At 49.0% G+C, this 16989-nt stretch overlaps 7 protein-coding genes across 7 annotated transcripts; 3 read left to right on the forward strand and 4 right to left on the reverse strand.

Moving 5' to 3' along the window:
- Positions 1-550: 550 nt before the first annotated feature.
- On the forward strand, positions 551-1148 carry BDZ99DRAFT_466449 (uncharacterized protein; the record flags this gene model as incomplete). Its single annotated transcript, XM_033720773.1, has 1 exon — positions 551-1148. A coding segment is annotated over exon 1 (240 nt), but the record flags the coding sequence as incomplete, so codon positions are not given.
- Positions 1149-3851: 2703 nt separating this feature from the next.
- Positions 3852-4424, forward strand: BDZ99DRAFT_524430 (uncharacterized protein; the record flags this gene model as incomplete). The annotated part of the gene is made up of 1 exon (XM_033725905.1): positions 3852-4424. The coding sequence occupies one exon, from the start codon at positions 3852-3854 to the stop codon at positions 4422-4424; it is 573 nt and encodes a 190-aa protein (XP_033572422.1).
- A 1678-nt stretch (positions 4425-6102) lies between these two features.
- Positions 6103-7757, forward strand: BDZ99DRAFT_539835 (uncharacterized protein). The gene is made up of 3 exons (XM_033726688.1): positions 6103-6655; positions 6725-7132; positions 7183-7757. Exons 1-3 carry the CDS (start codon positions 6182-6184, stop codon positions 7609-7611), a joined length of 1311 nt encoding a protein of 436 aa, XP_033572423.1. The 5' UTR covers positions 6103-6181; the 3' UTR covers positions 7612-7757.
- Positions 7758-8418: 661 nt separating this feature from the next.
- BDZ99DRAFT_539837 (uncharacterized protein) lies at positions 8419-9107 on the reverse strand (the record flags this gene model as incomplete). The annotated part of the gene is made up of 2 exons (XM_033726689.1): positions 8419-8870; positions 8928-9107. 2 exons carry the CDS (start codon positions 9105-9107, stop codon positions 8508-8510), a joined length of 543 nt encoding a protein of 180 aa, XP_033572424.1. The 3' UTR covers positions 8419-8507.
- Positions 9108-9887: 780 nt separating this feature from the next.
- On the reverse strand, positions 9888-10783 carry BDZ99DRAFT_524432 (uncharacterized protein; the record flags this gene model as incomplete). Its single annotated transcript, XM_033725906.1, has 3 exons — positions 9888-10215; positions 10264-10397; positions 10448-10783. 3 exons carry the CDS (start codon positions 10781-10783, stop codon positions 9888-9890), a joined length of 798 nt encoding a protein of 265 aa, XP_033572425.1.
- Positions 10784-12011: 1228 nt separating this feature from the next.
- BDZ99DRAFT_574391 (uncharacterized protein) lies at positions 12012-13941 on the reverse strand (the record flags this gene model as incomplete). Its single annotated transcript, XM_033728369.1, has 7 exons — positions 12012-12991; positions 13044-13221; positions 13369-13381; positions 13436-13493; positions 13546-13692; positions 13743-13853; positions 13898-13941. The coding sequence occupies 7 exons, from the start codon at positions 13939-13941 to the stop codon at positions 12145-12147; spliced, it is 1398 nt and encodes a 465-aa protein (XP_033572426.1). The 3' UTR covers positions 12012-12144.
- A 120-nt stretch (positions 13942-14061) lies between these two features.
- On the reverse strand, positions 14062-14938 carry BDZ99DRAFT_524434 (uncharacterized protein; the record flags this gene model as incomplete). Its single annotated transcript, XM_033725907.1, has 5 exons — positions 14062-14188; positions 14242-14329; positions 14381-14407; positions 14470-14650; positions 14699-14938. The coding sequence occupies 5 exons, from the start codon at positions 14936-14938 to the stop codon at positions 14062-14064; spliced, it is 663 nt and encodes a 220-aa protein (XP_033572427.1).
- Between the last annotated feature and the right edge of the window lie 2051 nt (positions 14939-16989).

Genomic DNA, 16989 nt, shown 5'->3' on the forward strand with positions numbered 1-16989 from the left:
CAACATGTCACTATACCTTTCTGATTGGTTGATCCACTTGATTGGCTGAATGGTCTGAATCTCCGTCTCGTCGCTGATGCTTGCAACTTCGATTCCAAGCACAACATCATCTCATATTTTCAGAACCAATGCTAGGTAATAGGTCTGAAACCAAGAGCGTAAAAGCAGCCTCACATATAATTGTTAGGGATACCTCATAGCGGTACCTTCAGTATTGAATAAGGCGCCGAAGTCCTACCAATCTACATACCATTACAAAAACGTCGCATGCCCCAGCAGTTGAAGTTCGCTGCCACGAGCGGCTTCAGAACTTAGAACAATGCCGGATCGGTTGTCTTGGCTTAGAGAGTTGTCGGCATACGAAAGGGAACCTTTTAAGTGCCTTTCTGCAACTTTGAATTTTACTTCTTGAAACCCAGGTCGAGGAATCGTTCTGCCGGACTGACTCGGCTCCTAGTTAAGTGCGCTTAAATAACGCTACGTTTGGAAGTAGTAGATGTTGACAGCCTAGCAGTAAAGAACCTTCGCGTATAAACACGAAGTTCTAAAGTAGAAGTGGCGACCGGCTCGTGCACGCTACCACCTCATGCACGGTCTCGGAGGCCCCTCACCGCTTTTTCTCTCAAGCTTCAACACCGCACAACTCCACCAAAAATACACAGATTTCCTTCGAAAATGGATGCAATGGAAGCTGCGTTCGCGGAGCTTGATTTGATGGAGAAAAGATGTATACTGAGGTCGCAAAGAAGCATGGGATTGACAGAACCACGCTCTCACGGAGGTACCGAGGAATCACGAAGTCAAAGGCTGAGGCCTACAATTCTCAAAAGCTCCTCTCTCCTGGCAAGACTAAGGCTCTCATCAAATACATCAACAACCTCTCCGAAAGAGGCTTGCCTCCTACGCATCAAATGATACGAAATCTCGCCCAGGATTTAGCTGGGAGAATGCCAGGAATCCACTGGGTTTCACGCTGGGTCCATTCGAATTCCAAACGCCTCAAATCAGCCTACCTTCTTCCTATTGATAAGGAACGGAAAAGGGCTGATTCTGCCCTCTACTACAGCCTCTACTTTGAGCTTCTTGGTCGCAAAAGAGATTAATACAACATCCAGCTAGGAAATACATATAACATGGATGAGAAAGGATTTCTTATTGGAAAATTGGTTAAGAAGAAGAGAATCTTCAGCAAGCTTGCCTACGAGTCAGGAAGGATGCGCCATGTTATGCAAGATGGCAATAGAGAGTGGATTACTGTGGTGGCAGCCATCTGTGCAGACAATACGGCACTTCCTCCGACACTTATCTATTAAGCTGGAACAAACAATGTACAGGATACATGGCTTAAGGATTTTGATCCGGACGAACATGCCTGCTTCTTCACATCAACACCAACCGGATGGACCAACAACGACCTAGGCCTTGCTTGGTTGAAGATCTTTGATCGAGAGACAAAGGCCAAAGCCAACAAGGAGTGGAGGATGTTACTTATTGATGGCCACGGCTCTTATGTGAATATGAAGTTCATTAACTACTGCATCAGCAACAGGATTCTCCTGGCTGTATATCCGCCTCATTCAACACACCGCCTGCAGCCATTAGACGTCTCTCTCTTCGTCCCCTTGGCCATTCACTATTCCAATGAATTGAACCGGTTTATAATGAATTGTGAAGGATTCTCCCGCTTTATAAAGAGAGACTTCTTCAGGACCTTTTGGGTGGCATGGAAGAAGGCTATGACTCCTTCTAATATAGCTAGTGGATGGAGAAAGACGGGTATTCACCCATGGAACCCGGAGGTTGTATTAGATCAATTCAATGCCAAGAAAGAGGAGGAAGAGGATAAAGATGAAGAAAGGCCATCATCAAGCAACTCTACTGGGTCGGCTCTTACGGCTGGTGACTGGAAGCGAATAGAAACACGCCTAAAACAGGTGGTAGAAGTTGCTATACAGTCCAGCCTCCAAAAAGAAGTACAAGCTTTGACCAAAGATGTTCACCAACTGATGGCAACTAATACACTTCTTTAAAGTCAAATTCGAGGCTACTAAGAAGCATTCAAGATAGAGCAGAAGAAGAGGAAGCGGCAGAAGAACCTCTTTCAGATTCTGGCTGAAGATAATGATGGAAAAGCGGCAGTCTATTCACCTAATAAGGTGCGGCAGGCTCGAGAGCTACACCAAGAGAAAGAGGATGCTAAGGCTCGTGATACAGCTTTAAAGGCTGAGGAGAAGGTACAGAAGCAACTTGCTAAGGAAGAGAAGGAAAGAATAGCTGAGTTCAATCGCTCTGCTAAAGCTGCTAAGCAGAGAGAACAGAAGGATGCTGAGGATCTCAAGAAGCGCAAGGCACAGGAAGCACGTGAGGCACGTGATGCAGAGAAGCAGCTTAAAGATCAGAGGAAGGTAATACACCAGAGGCAGAAGGCTCGCCAGGTTGTATTTACTATTCCTGAGGAGCCTACAGGCCAGCAGAATCATGAGGTAGAGGAGTGGGTAGCGAAATCAGCCTCTGGCCGGCCTCAGCGTATCCGGAATACGCCTAAGAGGTACGATGACTCTGTGATTATGATAGAATGAAAAAGCGTCTTCGGTTTAGTCTCCCCATTGATTTCTATGAGGTTCTGAGTAATATGAGTGAATGTATATGTTTTTGAAGTTCGTGATGCATGCACGGGGAAACCGTGCACGAGGTGGTAGCGTGCACGAGCCGGTCGCCACTTCTATACTAATTAACCACACTTCGAAAACATGGGTCGTAACCTCTTTAACTCACTTCTTAGATTGCGACAAAACTGCGATCCCATTGGAGGGTACCCTGGGACTCAGGTTGCAGCACTACAACCTAGGATCAACAACTCATATGCTAGAAAGTTACTCTCCGAACATCAGCTGTAGAGAACCCAGCTGAAAGCTCAGCTGTGCAGTGTTCAGCTGAACTTACTAGCGCGCCACCCAGGGACTCGGGTTGTAACAGCTACAACCTAGGATCAACAACTCATACGGTTCACGGTCACCTACGTACAGGCACTTCCCCCCTTTCTCTCTCCTTAATTCTCGTTCTTTGGTTGGTTGCTACTGGCGCGCACTCAGCGTGGCGAGGTCCTCTGTTCAGCTACACCAGGGTACTCTCAGCTGGGTCCATTCCTTTCAGCTGGCCTCTATTCAGCTGAGCTGATAGACCTAGGGGGTGGGCCATTTCCTATTAGTATATATTCGGCCCGTACGGCCACGAAAATACAATCAGAGTTCACATCAATTTCAACCTGAGTCAGGGGGTGGCCCCCCTTCCTTCCCCTAGTATATATACAACTAGCTAGACGTCTATAGAAATCAGAGTTCACATCAATTTCAACCTGAGTCTGGGTCTAGGTAAACGCCCAATTGGTGGACGTGTACTCCAATGTGGATTATTATTGACGCCATTTCTCGATGCCTCGAAGTCGAGACTTTACTTCTCCTTGAACAATTGCAAATAAAATCGAGATCTACGGGAGCAAGAGTCTATATAAGAACAAAAGCCGTATATACCTATCGAGCCAGTCGTGTATCCAACATTCCCATGCCAAAATACTAAGAATAGCCCACTCTACTCCGTACCACGGTACCATCACGTCACTCGACCGCCTTGGACTACCTTCGACCGCACCCAGCCACTACATAGGTAAAGAGAGACAGACTACCTCTAAGAAGCTCTCTCCCTTTCCCCGAACGTTATCAGCTTTCTCAATCTCTTTATCATCATTCCGTATCACTGTAAAATCGAAAGCCGAAGGCTCGTTTCCCTCCCCCAGATAATTCAAACGGAGAGCAACACACCGTCTACACCAGCCAAATCCCTACCATCACACAATGACACAAATCAGACCCCCATCCCACGAACCAATCTACCCTTCTTACCCCGCCTCCCTCCTCCACGCCGTCACCTCCGCCAACCGCAACGCCCGCCTCGCCCGTATCGCCCGCATCGCCCGCCAGCGCGCCGTCCAGGGCTACGATTACCGCCCTGTCTTCTCCTTTGACGAAAGCTATACGCCACCCTCCCCCTCGCAAGCTCACATCGTCACGCACACGAAGACAAACGTCGAGGGAAAGCAGGAGTTCGAGGAGTATGTGGGGACGTATGAAAAGATCGAGGCGGCAAATGAGAAGTGTTTGGAGTACTTGAAGGAGGCGCATCCGGATGTCGTAGAAGGGGGTGAGTTTGGGGAGTTCTGGAGGGATGAGGATGGGGAAGAGGGGCAGAGTGATGAAAACACTAAAAAGGGCGCCGAGAAGGGGGTGAAGGGGCGAACTGATAGCGCGAAGGGCTTGGGCCAGGTGAGCTGGATGTTGGATAGGGATGGGGCGTTGGCGATGTGGTTTACGGAGCAGAAGACTGGGGCTGTTTTCAAAGTTAAGGTTAATAAGGGGAAGGCTGTGTGAGGTGACAATGCTTCATTTTTCTATCACCTTTTCCCGGCCAACTTTGGCGCTCACTCCCACTACTTGTGGATGGTAGTAAGATAGATAGTCTGAGAGGTTCATTTTTTGGGTTTGCGGCATTAGGCGTTAGGTATAGGAGACTTAATTAACGAGGTAATGCTCGGTTGTTTCGAAGTTGTCAGCATTGAGATCTTCGTAACCTGAGTATTGGAATGCTGATGCCCGAATGACAAGCCGTGAAAATACTAATGTCCTTCGCGAGTCGTTAGAAGTTACTCTGCATTTAAGGGTGAGAGACGGGTGTATTATTTGGGTTCTTATTCCATTAGCTGCACGGAAATCCGGAATATCGCTGGGCCCAATTGAAGTTCCAGGGACCGATCTCCGAGTAACTGTATATTAAAACAAGATCCTCCTCTTCAAACAGTAGATTTTCAAACTTCAAAAGACTGCAATTTGATAGTCCAAAACCATGCCCACTCCAGACCTCGCCGACTGGCTCCCAATCTCAAACCTCCTCGCCCGCTACTGCGAGCTCTTCGACACAGGGGATTACGAGGGCTACTCAAAACTCTTCACCCACGGCAGAATCATCGGTCTAGACAGCGCCGTGCGGAATGGTCCTGCTGCCGTTCTCGAGCACCACCAGAAGCACTCCGCGCTCTACGAAGACGGAACTCCTCGGACCGCTCACGTGAACTCAAATGTACACATTGAGATCGCAGACAACGGTCTTACAGCTACCGCGAGCTCGTATGTTACTGTTTTTCAGGCGCTACAAGACTTCCCGTTGCAGCCGATTGCTGCGGGTAGGTATCTGGATCAGCTGGACAAGATCGAGGGGGTTTGGTGGTTCAGGGAGAGGAGGGCGGTGATTCCGATGTGGGGAGACCAACGGAAGCATCAAAAGGCGTGAGAGTACGATGAATAGATCACATTATTGACGGATACTGGTGGTGCCTTGGGGCGGCGTCTAATGCAATGTATATACCCACGAGCCACTTAGCGGCCAAATTGCCAGAAATATCAGATCAGATCCCGCTAGCCACATCTGGGAGATGGCGGCTTGGTGATCCAAGCTTCCAAAGGGGTTTTACAACAACCCAAAACACCGTCTCACAAACACCAGACACGTGCGGTCTTTCCCTTCGCAAACTCCCTCAGGTGTGTTTGCATCGCTTCTTTGTCATGTTCCAGTTCGGTGCTTTCACGTCCCCGAAGGGCAATGGACTGTCTGAGGCCCCGGGCTTGTTCATTAATTTCTTTGGCAATCAATCCCACCTGTAAGGATATATTATAGCTCTTCCCATGTTTTCCTGCTTCTTCAGTACTTTGCTACCTCAAAATTCCGCTATCCCAACTTTTCTTTCCGCTTTCTAATGGCATCTGATAGGAACACGAACGGCACTTCCGTGTTTCCATCAACGACCGAGGATGACTTGGAGTTCGGCGTGTACAGAAACCATTTCAACAGTGGCACTGCGGCATCTGGCGCCCACGAGGCTTACAACGAACAGCTCCGAATGACGCCGCTGTTTTCTTGGCCCGTTAGAGACTTGGTGAAGAAGCGCGCCAGCTCCCAACCGTCCAAATTCGGCGCCGCTCCGGCGAAAGCTGGATTCGCGGACTTTGACCAGTACGCTTACATGGGAAGTATCACCTCCAACACTAGTTCAAAGGTTGCTGTGGTCTCCACTCAACTGGACATTCCCGAAGAGTCCCGGGATGGCGGCGCTGTAGAGGAGTTGGAAGGCCCAATGAAAACTGTATCCTTGACAGCGGCGCCCACGGACGTATCGCCGTCGTCTGGAAAGAAGTCATTCCGTCCTCTCTTCCTGAACACGAACACACCATGGTCTGCGTTCATCTGCGGATCTCAAGGAAGTGGCAAGAGTCACACTTTGGGCTGCATGCTTGAAGGCTGCCTCAGCAACAATTCAAAGATCGGAAAGTTGCCTCATCCATTAGCCGGGATGGTGTTTCATTACAACAAATCAGCTGGCGCACCATGCGAGGCGGCCGGGGTTCATTCCGGGGAGATCCAAACCACGGTGTTGTGCTCCCCTACCAATCTAGCGGCGATGAGGGGCTTATACCAAGCTCAACCTGGGGCCAGTGCTCACTTGACCGTTGAGCCTCTGTACCTCGAGTCAAGCCACCTAAATATCGAGCGCATGTGGCGGCTGATGGCGTTTTCTGATGCTGAGAAGGACCCACCGTTGTATATGCAGGTATGGCCTCTTTCAAAAGCATCTCGGTGACTCGTTTGATCAGGACTCACTGATACTAACATCTACAAGACCGTTCGCAAGATCCTCAGGAGCATGGCCGAGCGCATCAATGCCGGACGAGGAGAATTCGACTACAATGAATTCTCTAGACTTATCGACGAGGAAGATTTCGACAACAAACAAAAGGCCCCACTTCGTCTACGTCTAGACATTCTCGAGAGCTTCATGGCCCCGAAACCCAAAACGAAGAAGACCGGAGGTCCCAAAAAGGGACAGAGCGTTCCTCAGCCACAGAAGGCCCCGACAGTGGTCACAAAGAACATCCTTGCAGGCAAACCGGGAGCTTTGATTGTAATCGACCTTACCGACCCATTCCTAGATACAGATACTGCATGCCTGCTCTTTGAGATCTGTCTCTCGGAGTTCCTCGACAAGACGGACTGCGGCAAGGTGGTCGCTTTGGATGAAGCCCATAACGTAAGTCACAGCCCCGCACCCGTCTCTCATTTGTTCTAACCATTAGGTAGTATATGTCAGCCAACGCACCTGGCGCTGACATCTTCACCGAGAAGCTGCTCAATACCGCCCGCGAGCAGCGTCACAAAGGCGCCCGCATCATAGTCGCTACGCAAGAACCAACAATATCCCCCAAACTTCTCGATCTGTGTTCTATGACGTTCGTCCACCGATTCACATCTCCGGCATGGTTCACTACCATCAAAGCACATATTGGCGGCGCTTCCATCGCAGCTATCGGCAGCGAGGGGCAAAGCAAAATGTTCGAGGAGATCATGGGACTCAAGCTTGGAGAGTCTTTACTTTTCTCTCCGACTGCGGCCATTGGGGTCGAGGGTGATGAGATCGAGACCATGAAGGTAGGTCGTGTGAAGTTCAAGACGAGGCCCAGGATCAGCCATGATGCAGGAGCAAGTGTCTTGGCTAGCAACGCTCCGTAATACTGAAGCTCGACCTGAACTGTGCTTGGATGACTTGGCCATCTATCACATGGATGCCGGCGGTGTCATTAGTGTATTTGAATCTGGATCAGCTTTGGGCAGAAAGCTTGCGAGTATGCCCCTTCCCTAATTGGTTTAAGGCCCCATAAGGCTGCTAGCTTAATTTCATGCAAAACTCAAATTCTTCTTCACAAATCACCGTGAATGTGCAAATTCAACAATGCTTGACGCTTTTGACCAGTCGCGTACCTGGTTGAGCCACTCCAAGGGGCTGTGCTAGTGATTAAGGGTGGCCTAGACGTAGCAGTGAATTGAGGTTCTTAACAGTCACTGCAAATTAGGTGCCCAAAACTCTTGTGGTTCGCAAGAGAAATAAAGAGAAGAAATAGAATTCTGAAATTAGAACAAGTCACGAGACTGGTTCGTCGACAAGGTTACCTATCACAACCATTCCGCTGAACTGCATCCCGGTACATTTCGAGAACATGCTTTTCCACCTTTTTCAATTCACTTCCATTGATAATTGACTGTGAATTGCCCTGATATATATCGATAAATAGTACTAAGATATAAATTGGGCACGCGGCTATAGCATTCGCGGAGCTCGGCTCTTGCTCGCTTAACGCCACCATCAAGAGTAGTCCAGCAGGTAATCAGTGAGTCAAAAAGCAGCCCAGTTCCCAAGGCAATGAAATTTACATGCGGTCTGGAATTCTGAAAGACAATGGAGGTACCCCAAGAAGTGGCAAAAGATTGCACAGATTGCAGCAAACCACTAGGATTCGGAATATGACTTTACTCTAGTTGGCTTTGGTAGCGCCTAACGAATGAAGCGGAAAGTGACCAGTGAATGCATTGGGCATGATAACTTAATAAGGAGACGGTAAAGTGGCACCTCATCGGCTTCCAAAAGTTAAGCTGTCGAAAGCTCCATCTTCGTCTCGAGTACCGCCGTATAGAACGCCTTCCTTAACTTCAGTGACTTCTTCACTTGAGAACCCAAGACTTCCAAATCCATTTTGCATTTTCAAAACTCCCCATTGGACAGGCTTGAGATGAATATCATCCTCGTCAGACTCTGCCTCGCGATGACAAGACGCTGCTATTGATGCGCTACAGCTGCTTGCCACAGGCTGACCAAGAGGCGTGAAATGTTTCCGGCCGATGACGAAGGCCGCAACAATCATCATACATCCCACAATAATGACTGCCAGGATGCCCAATGGAGAGTATCCACAGGTGAGGATATCCTGGCTGCTCTACCAAGGAATTGGATCTTGGCTGAGTGTCTCTTGTTGATAGACGTGCATGTTTACCAAGTAGATTGACTGAGAAGTCAGCCAGTGGAGAAGGGCAGACGTCGCCATCAATGGAATCCTGAAGCGGTAAGGTAGTTGGAGAAAATAGGATGTTTTCTGCGACCCTTTCGGGATTTCGGATACGCGTAAAGCCTTGCGCTTCAAGGCATAGGTACTCCACTCATACGCGACCAGCATGCATGTGAGCAGCCCATTGTAGGAGAAATAAATCAATGAGAGAATAATTTGCGGAGAGTTGGCAACTAGAACTTGGAAGAGAAAGCCTCGGTTGCCCTACGTTACGTCCTCGTTTATGTTTTCGGGGTAACTTATGAATGTTCTTGGGTCCGGGTTCCCCATTCCGATGCTCCAAAGAGTGCTAAGGCGGAGACTCGGAATTTGTCTTAGCCCATATATGAATAAAAATAAACAAAGGCCGATAGCGGAGGCATACAGTGCAGTGCAAAAGATCCATCTTTTGCGACTGACGGCTGTGAACCATCGTCGTCGCTGCAGCGTCAGTCGACGGGGTGGCGTGTGCCACTGATATTCCCGCTTGGAGTATTTGACAAAGTGGCTTTTCCCAAAAACGCTCAGCCCTTGGGTATATGGATTCCTCATCTTCGAGAAATGTTGATATAGCATCTCCAACCGTAAGCAACGGGCCATTGCGAGTACGCATCGCGACACCAATCACTATAGCCGCCTTGACAACGTTCATAGCAATGACAGTGAGCATGAGAGGCAGGCTGATGCACACCTAGCAGTGACGTGGCCCGGGCTTATTAAGGCAGTGCGAGACTTCGTAGCGCCAGACAAGCCATTCACTAGGACGATCCGTGACTTTGTTGAGATATTTACCCGTACACGGATGTGAGTTGTGTGCAAATTCGTAGGGCCGATCGGTTTCGCAGATCCATGGAAAACGATCGTATCTCCCACCGCTCGTCACGGAGCTGTCAAGGGGACGGTTCCAAGTCATTCCAAGAACGGGGTCCTCGCCTCGCTAATGCTTGAGTTCTTTGCCACCAGTAGGACGCTGCTGTAGGCCGTCTGATAGTCCTGAGCCCACGCGTCGATACATGCCTTGTTATCGAGTCTGACCAGTTGGTTCGCAACGGCATAGACCTGCATGTCGTGAACTAATGCTCGCTCGTATTCGCCTTGCCCGGGACCCCAATCGGCTGCCTCGGGAACACCATGAAGCTTGAAGTTATTCAGGGATGCGTTTGCTGCGAAGGACTCCTCTACCATAATGACTGTGTATAAATTCACTGCAACGCTAGAGAATATGGTAGGGTTGTAACTAGAACGAAAATTAGGGGTTGCAGACAGGGTGGCGACCTATACATACAATAGATGTAGCGGCAACGAACTAAAAGCCAAGCAAGACCATAGGAGAATTCGCTTTTTGCTTATGTACCGAAGATTTCGAGTACTCGGCATGCCAATATCAAGCCAGATAGATTTTGCGTGTGCCGAATTGACCTCGCTTCACTTAGCACTTGCATTACGAAGTTGCTTCCTGACAAGAGCACAGTCCCAAGTATGTTGACTATGACGTCCATGAACATGCCCATAGACCGAGAGGTCGAACATTTGCCTTCATACAAGGTACCTTGCCAGTCCAGAAACCCTGGTCCGAGAGCTACTACAATGGTGAAGACGACATTGACTAACAGGACCACTACCGCAGATCCAGTGTTCATGGCTAGGGCCGATCGCCATCCGGTTGCGTATTTCTTCTTCCAAACTGAGTACCGTATGGTAAGTGTTGCGTATCGTGATCTGACTTCAGACGCACAGTTGTCTTTCGCCTCATTGTCCGGGTCCCACGACGACAAGAGTGTGCGAGAAACTTCAACGTCAGGCATTGGACACGCTTCACACGAAATGATAGATATTAAGTAGTGAAATGATGAACGTAAGGAGTACTACCAGCAGTATGATGTTGACTTGGAACGATGTGGATAGGCTAAGACTCAAGAGCTGAGCTTAATTTCGAACTGCGTTCGCAAGAACATATCAGTATCTGGGGAATAGTCTCATCTTTTAAGCAAACTTTGCCGAATTAATGGTGGGACATACCTTTGGACATATTTTCGGAGTGCAGCCGTCGTACAGAGTACGGTGGGTCTCGTACAGTCACGTGCATGCGATTATTTGTAAAGTGATACTTCTGGTGTTTCATAACCAGAATCGGATGTAAACCTCGATGCACCTAAAGCGGCGCTGGCTTTCACGTGTCTCTGATTGACCAGAGACGCAATGGGGGCCATATCCAAATAGCAGTACAGAGTGGCATCCTTAGATGTTTGACGTTTACTCTTCTGCCCAGGACTGTGCTCTAGTACCGTAATCGTTGCAAGTTCGACGGATGTTGGTGGTGCCAAGGTGGGGGAGGCTAATCAAGTCCATCACACCTTGGCCGAAGTTTGGGAATTTCTTCCTCCACAATCCTAGTCACTCTCTCTGTCGCCTGCATCACCGATAACCTCACCTGTCTCTACAGTTCTCCGCTGCTCGGCCTTGAGGGGCGGCAATTTGCAAACAATGTTTCAATGATGAACTTTTCGTGCTTACAGCCACCCCGGATTTGCTCCAAAGGTTGGAGAGGTGCCAAATCTGATCATGATAGTTCTACGGTACACTAGGTAGAATCTAGCTGCAGTATGCCGTACTCCGCGGCCCGTCACATGCCAAAATTCGTGATGTTTCATAGGAATCACTACTTGGACAGGGAAAACATGCTACCTTGCTACTGCGCCATCTCTCTCTTTATTATTCCGACTTACTAGGTAGGTATGAGTAGTTTTCTAGTCCATATCTCCGATGGAAGTTGTTACCCAGTTTCGCACACAGATTCTAGACTCAAAACCCAACACTGCAAGGAGTATCCATCAGACCAAGCCCAAGTGTATCTCCTTCGAACGAGCGCATGTGCTGTCACTCTGTCTCACGTTACCTAGTTACCATCAGTGTTGCTCGCCACGCACCTTCCCATCCAAGCATTCATCAAAGGGTTTGAACACTTTCCTTCGAAAATCATCATGATCAAGACCATAATTTTCAATGTGAAAGGCTGGGCACGACATCGCTTCCGTAATAATACAAACATTACGCATGGTCGTTGACCCTAAAGATAAGGACCCCAACACGACTCATAAACTCCGACTTGAAAAGCCCTGCCACCCACAAACTACAACATAAACACCACCCATGTCGCCAAAACGTATCAGCAAGTAAGCCCACAATCCATGTCTCGATGCCCATTGGCATAATGCGACCTTTTGCACCTTTTGCCCTCTTCCTTATCACTAAACCACTCCTGCCCGTTGTAGTTGAACCCTATCCCATCACTGTCGACAGAGAACACAGTGACCGTGAAGCCGACCAGGTCTCCTGGGATGGTGACGGGTTGATTATTTAGGGCAGCCGACTTACCAAGACTCCCGATTGGTTTCGCGTCATGCCCGTGCCCGTCGGCGCCGCCGTCGAATAGCGTCACCTCGAGCTCATAGTTTGGAGTCGGGTTTCGCCCCTTCTCGTTCTTCTGGTACTGTCGGACGTGCATGCCGCACCAGCCTTTTCGATACGGGGGAGGGGGAGGCGGGGGAGGCGGTGGAGGCGGCGTGGATGAGGGATCCGCTGCTGACGACGTAGGAACGATATACGTATTCGTGAATATGACGGTCCCCGCGAGAGCAGCTGTTGCTCCTGCAGGAAGTGCGCGTGTGACTGTCGCGGATTGAGGCGGAGTCTCCGCTGGAAGCGGGCAATCAAAGTTGCAGTCGCCTACTCGCGTCTTGCCGTCCCAAGGATGAAAGTCGCATTTGTGCTCTTGATCAACGCTGGTCCACCATTGGTTGGAGTACCAGAACTCGACGATGGAGTCGTCGGCGTCGCCGGGCCCGTCAGCTGTGACGATGAGTTGGTAGGGCAGGACGCTGTTGGCGACTATCAAAGGAGCTTCTGCGGTTTCTTTGGCGGCTTCCCCGACAAGGTTGTTGTCTTGGTCGAAGATGGTGATTTCCATTTGGTAATTGTCCAGGAGATTTGTGTCGCCATTATTTCTCGCATATCTGTAATTCTGTCAGTACGGTTTTCGTTGTCTCTGATGTCGAGAGCCCTTACTCCTTGACATGTACTTTACATTCCCCGTGAACGAAAGCACCAGGGGCTGGATCTGATGGCCCTGGGGCAGGAGCGCCACTCCGTTTAGGTCCGCATGGATCATCTGATTGTCCAGGATCAGCAGAGATTGTGTTAACAGCCTCATTATAGTCGAAGCATATCGTAAAATTGAAGAAACCTGTTGATTGGTACATCAGTTACTGTTTAGGAGGATAAATTATGTCTCGACGTTATTTACCGGGAGATTCAAAGCCACCGATAAATGGAAAGTTGGCATTGTCGGGATTGGTGATGCTCAAATCAGGGTTTTATTGTAAAGGCGAACTGGTATCGACCGACTAGGAAGGGAGGTTATTAGTCCCCTAACAGTTTCACAATTAGAACAGACTTACATATTCATTTTGGTAGCCATTCAATTTGAAGCCAGCCCAACTAGAAGTAATGATACTCCTGACAAGATGTTAGCAATGCCGATCGTAATTTGCTGGTCTGTGTTACCTACTGAATCGTGATCCCTCCAAATGCTACGCCGTCGAGAGTTTCTTCATCGGCCCCAGCCAATGCTTCGAAATAAAAGCCAGAACACGGCGCCTCCGTATTATGTTCACAGCCTTTGTAATGAGCATTAAGCAAATACCAAGAGTTACCGCTACAGGAGCTATTAGCATTCCGTTAGCGGATAAGGTAAGGAACGCTTACTCATCGTCGCACCAAAGTGATTTTTCAGCTGCCTCCGGAGACATGAACATGCCAATATCACTATGAGGATCAAACGTAGTGTTGCATTTATGTTCATCCTTGGGTATATGCCTGAAAATGGTTAGATTGACACTAATCTAGACGGTGTTACTTACAAGATGAATGGACGTTGTGGTGGCGATGACAACGCCCAGGACATTGGTATCATCTTACCCCAGACTATGGACTCTACACTGTGTTCGGTAGTATTGACGATACTTGCAACGTTTTAATGCAGTTCAAGAACTTTGGCCGTCGCTAGAAAGTCAGATAGCCACTTCTAGGTATCGTCGCCAGTTGCACCCATGACGATCTTTAGGGTCATTTTCAAAGAATCCTTCGCCGTCGTGTAGAACTCTCCTAGGGCGGTTTGTAGCATGGTGCCCATCTCCTCGGAGGTGGTTGGGCTAATTCAATACTTAGTTTATGCTATCTGCAATCTGCTAAATATAAAACTTACGGTGGGAGAGCTTCAAGTGCAGCAGCAGCGAACCCAATACCGGCCTCGGCCGTCGATTTCAGTGTTTCTATCGTCTTCTCGGTTGTTGCTGAGAGTGTAAGCTTTATTTTCGAATGGTGTACTTAAGTTTGAGTCTTACTTCCGAGAAATCGTAACGCATTGAAAGCTAGGGTAAGGATTAGCTCGCAACGACGATGGCGAAAGCCGAAATTAACGGGGTTCACCAACCACTACTGAGTGAGCCTGCTGAGACTAGGCCCAAAGCAGTTTCCATAAAACCAAACACGATGCTGGCTGTCTCAGTGGACTTGGTGTCTGCAGACGGTGCGAACTTCTCTGCCAATACTAGTGTTTCGCCCGACATGGCTTGTTGCGCAGAATCCATTGAGGAGCTAATTTCGTAAAACAACTATGACCGATTAACATATATCAGCGAAACAACGCATCCACCACGTACCGTGTTAAGAAATACTAAAGAGTTGAGTATTAAATATCCAGCTTGCGGTAAAGGTGTAGTTTCGTTCAAGCACTTGACTACGTTTCTGCATATAGAGTTATCAGAAGTGTCGCAACCTAGGCCATTTGTATCTTGCTGGAACATATCCCAAGCAAATTCGGCGAATGTAACGTTTTTCATTTCATCGGGACGACCTGGAAGATTCCACGCATCAAGGAGCTGATTCCACGCGTCTACCATGACGGGCTATGTTAGCTCTAACCCAAGAATCTAGCGCGGCTCATATGTAATCTTATCAGTAGCATGAGCAGAATCCCACAATGCTTGAACATCATCATCCTGTGGACTGAGAGTTTGGCACGGGATCGAGGTCCAGTCTCCTGTGGCAGAGAACTTGGGTTGAGAGTTCCGGTTGAAAAGAGGGGCAGTGTCCCTAATCATCGGTTTGGGACTATTAGTAGCTGCTGGCGGGTATACATTGTTGTAAGTCATCGGGCTAAAGAAAGGGGCAGCGTCCCTGGCCGACAGCGTGTTGGATGCTGGGGGGTATACATTGTTGTGGGTCGTCGGGTTGAAAATGGGCACGGCAACAACGAAAGATAGTAGGCAAGAAGCGATTGCAGAGCGTGCCAGGCGCATAATTGGAACGAACGATAACGACGAACGAAGTGAGAGCCAAAGTATGAAGGATAGTGGGGGATTAAGGAAATAGCGAAGACCCCTCAGCTCCAAGTTCGTATAGATATCGACAAATGAAAGCGTGCCAGGAGCTTGAACAATCAGGAGTAAAGATGACTGCGTAAGGATGCATGGCTCTGGGGCACTCTGATATGTACACAGGAGGTTCAAGCGGGATACCTCGCCGCAATTGCCTCTAGAACGCTGGGCAAGAGTCTTCTAAGTTTGGACAGGTATAGGCTTGTCGCGCGACAAGAAGTCGGCCTCTAATTAAGGTACGTGGACTCAATCATGTAGTCAGTTTCGGTAAAAGGCGTATAGAAAGGAGACTACCATCTGTAAAAGATCAGGTCGGCGCATATAATGCACGCAGGAACTCAAACAGATTCCGAGCGCTTCTTACGGCACAGCAAGGCTGAAGTACCAACAACCTACCTTGGACACTCATTCATATTTCGGAATCAGGGGACCATACCGAGGAAAGCACGCCCTTGGCAGCACCAAGCTGTCATGCGAACAGTACGACTGGAAGAAAACGTAAGATTGACAATTTCTAGACGTAGATACTTACACTATCCTACTTAAAGCGGATGAATTCACTAGATCTAGTGCATCGTAAAGTTGATATCTCCTTGTAACCTATCGCGGTAAGGATTTCACCATGTTATCCGTAAGGCTAAACACCAACTCGTTCGACAACAAGAGCGTTTTGTGATAAAGCACACATGTGTTGCCACTCGGTGTACCTGTATTGTCCATTGAATAGTACGGAGCAGACCGAAGCCACATGTGCGGCTCCTCTGCATGTGTGGAGGCTCCAACAGGTTCGGGAACGTGCCAAGTGAAGGCTCCGTCACAGTCTACTCGCCATAAACAGTTATGGGCGCTAATCGTAACATCTGCGCTTGGCATAGGGAATGGGATGTTGGGTGCGGTCATTGTTGGGCTAAAAGCTTCCATGCGGCGAAGTCAGGAGAAGAAAATGGGGATGTAATCTCGGCGCTTCTAGCCGGACCAGGTTCTTGCCAAGCCACTAGTCACCTGAAGCTCTGACGACAGGAGGCGGCGAAGCGCACCCTGTACCAGATGTTTCTTAACCCCAATGTGCACCCTACTCGACCCACTCCCCTCACGTGATCCGGCGCTGCTGTGGCTGAGTCCGGCTCAGGCCCGGCTCAGCTTCGGCTGAAGTCTCCTTACGTCTGCTCAGCTTCGGATCAGGCCTCCTCAGGTCTGCTCACCCCTGCTCACCCTTGCTCACCTTTGCTCACCTGCTGCGGCACAGTCTCAGGTATACCTTACCAGAAACTGTCAAGTATTAGCGAGGGGCCTCAAATCTGTCCCGGGTCACGAATCAGGGCCCCTTCAGTTTTGTAAGCCTCACAAGCTCAAGCTATTTTCCAGGGGGCTTTCTCCGCCCTTGTTCCTGTTAGCATAAAGTGTGTTATAGAGAAAGTATTGTGGAGGGCAACTCTGTAGAATTAAAGTGGCCGTATGGGCCGTATATATAGGAGAAGGAGGAAGTACACTCAGGTTGCCACTACTAGCGTGTCAGTGGCGTTACATCCTTCCATATCCGTAACAAGGGGGAACAGGGGAGTACCCCCCCCCCC

Source organism: Mytilinidion resinicola, assembly GCF_010093595.1.
Source record: "Mytilinidion resinicola strain CBS 304.34 unplaced genomic scaffold BDZ99scaffold_18, whole genome shotgun sequence".
Taxonomy (NCBI): domain Eukaryota; kingdom Fungi; phylum Ascomycota; class Dothideomycetes; order Mytilinidiales; family Mytilinidiaceae; genus Mytilinidion; species Mytilinidion resinicola.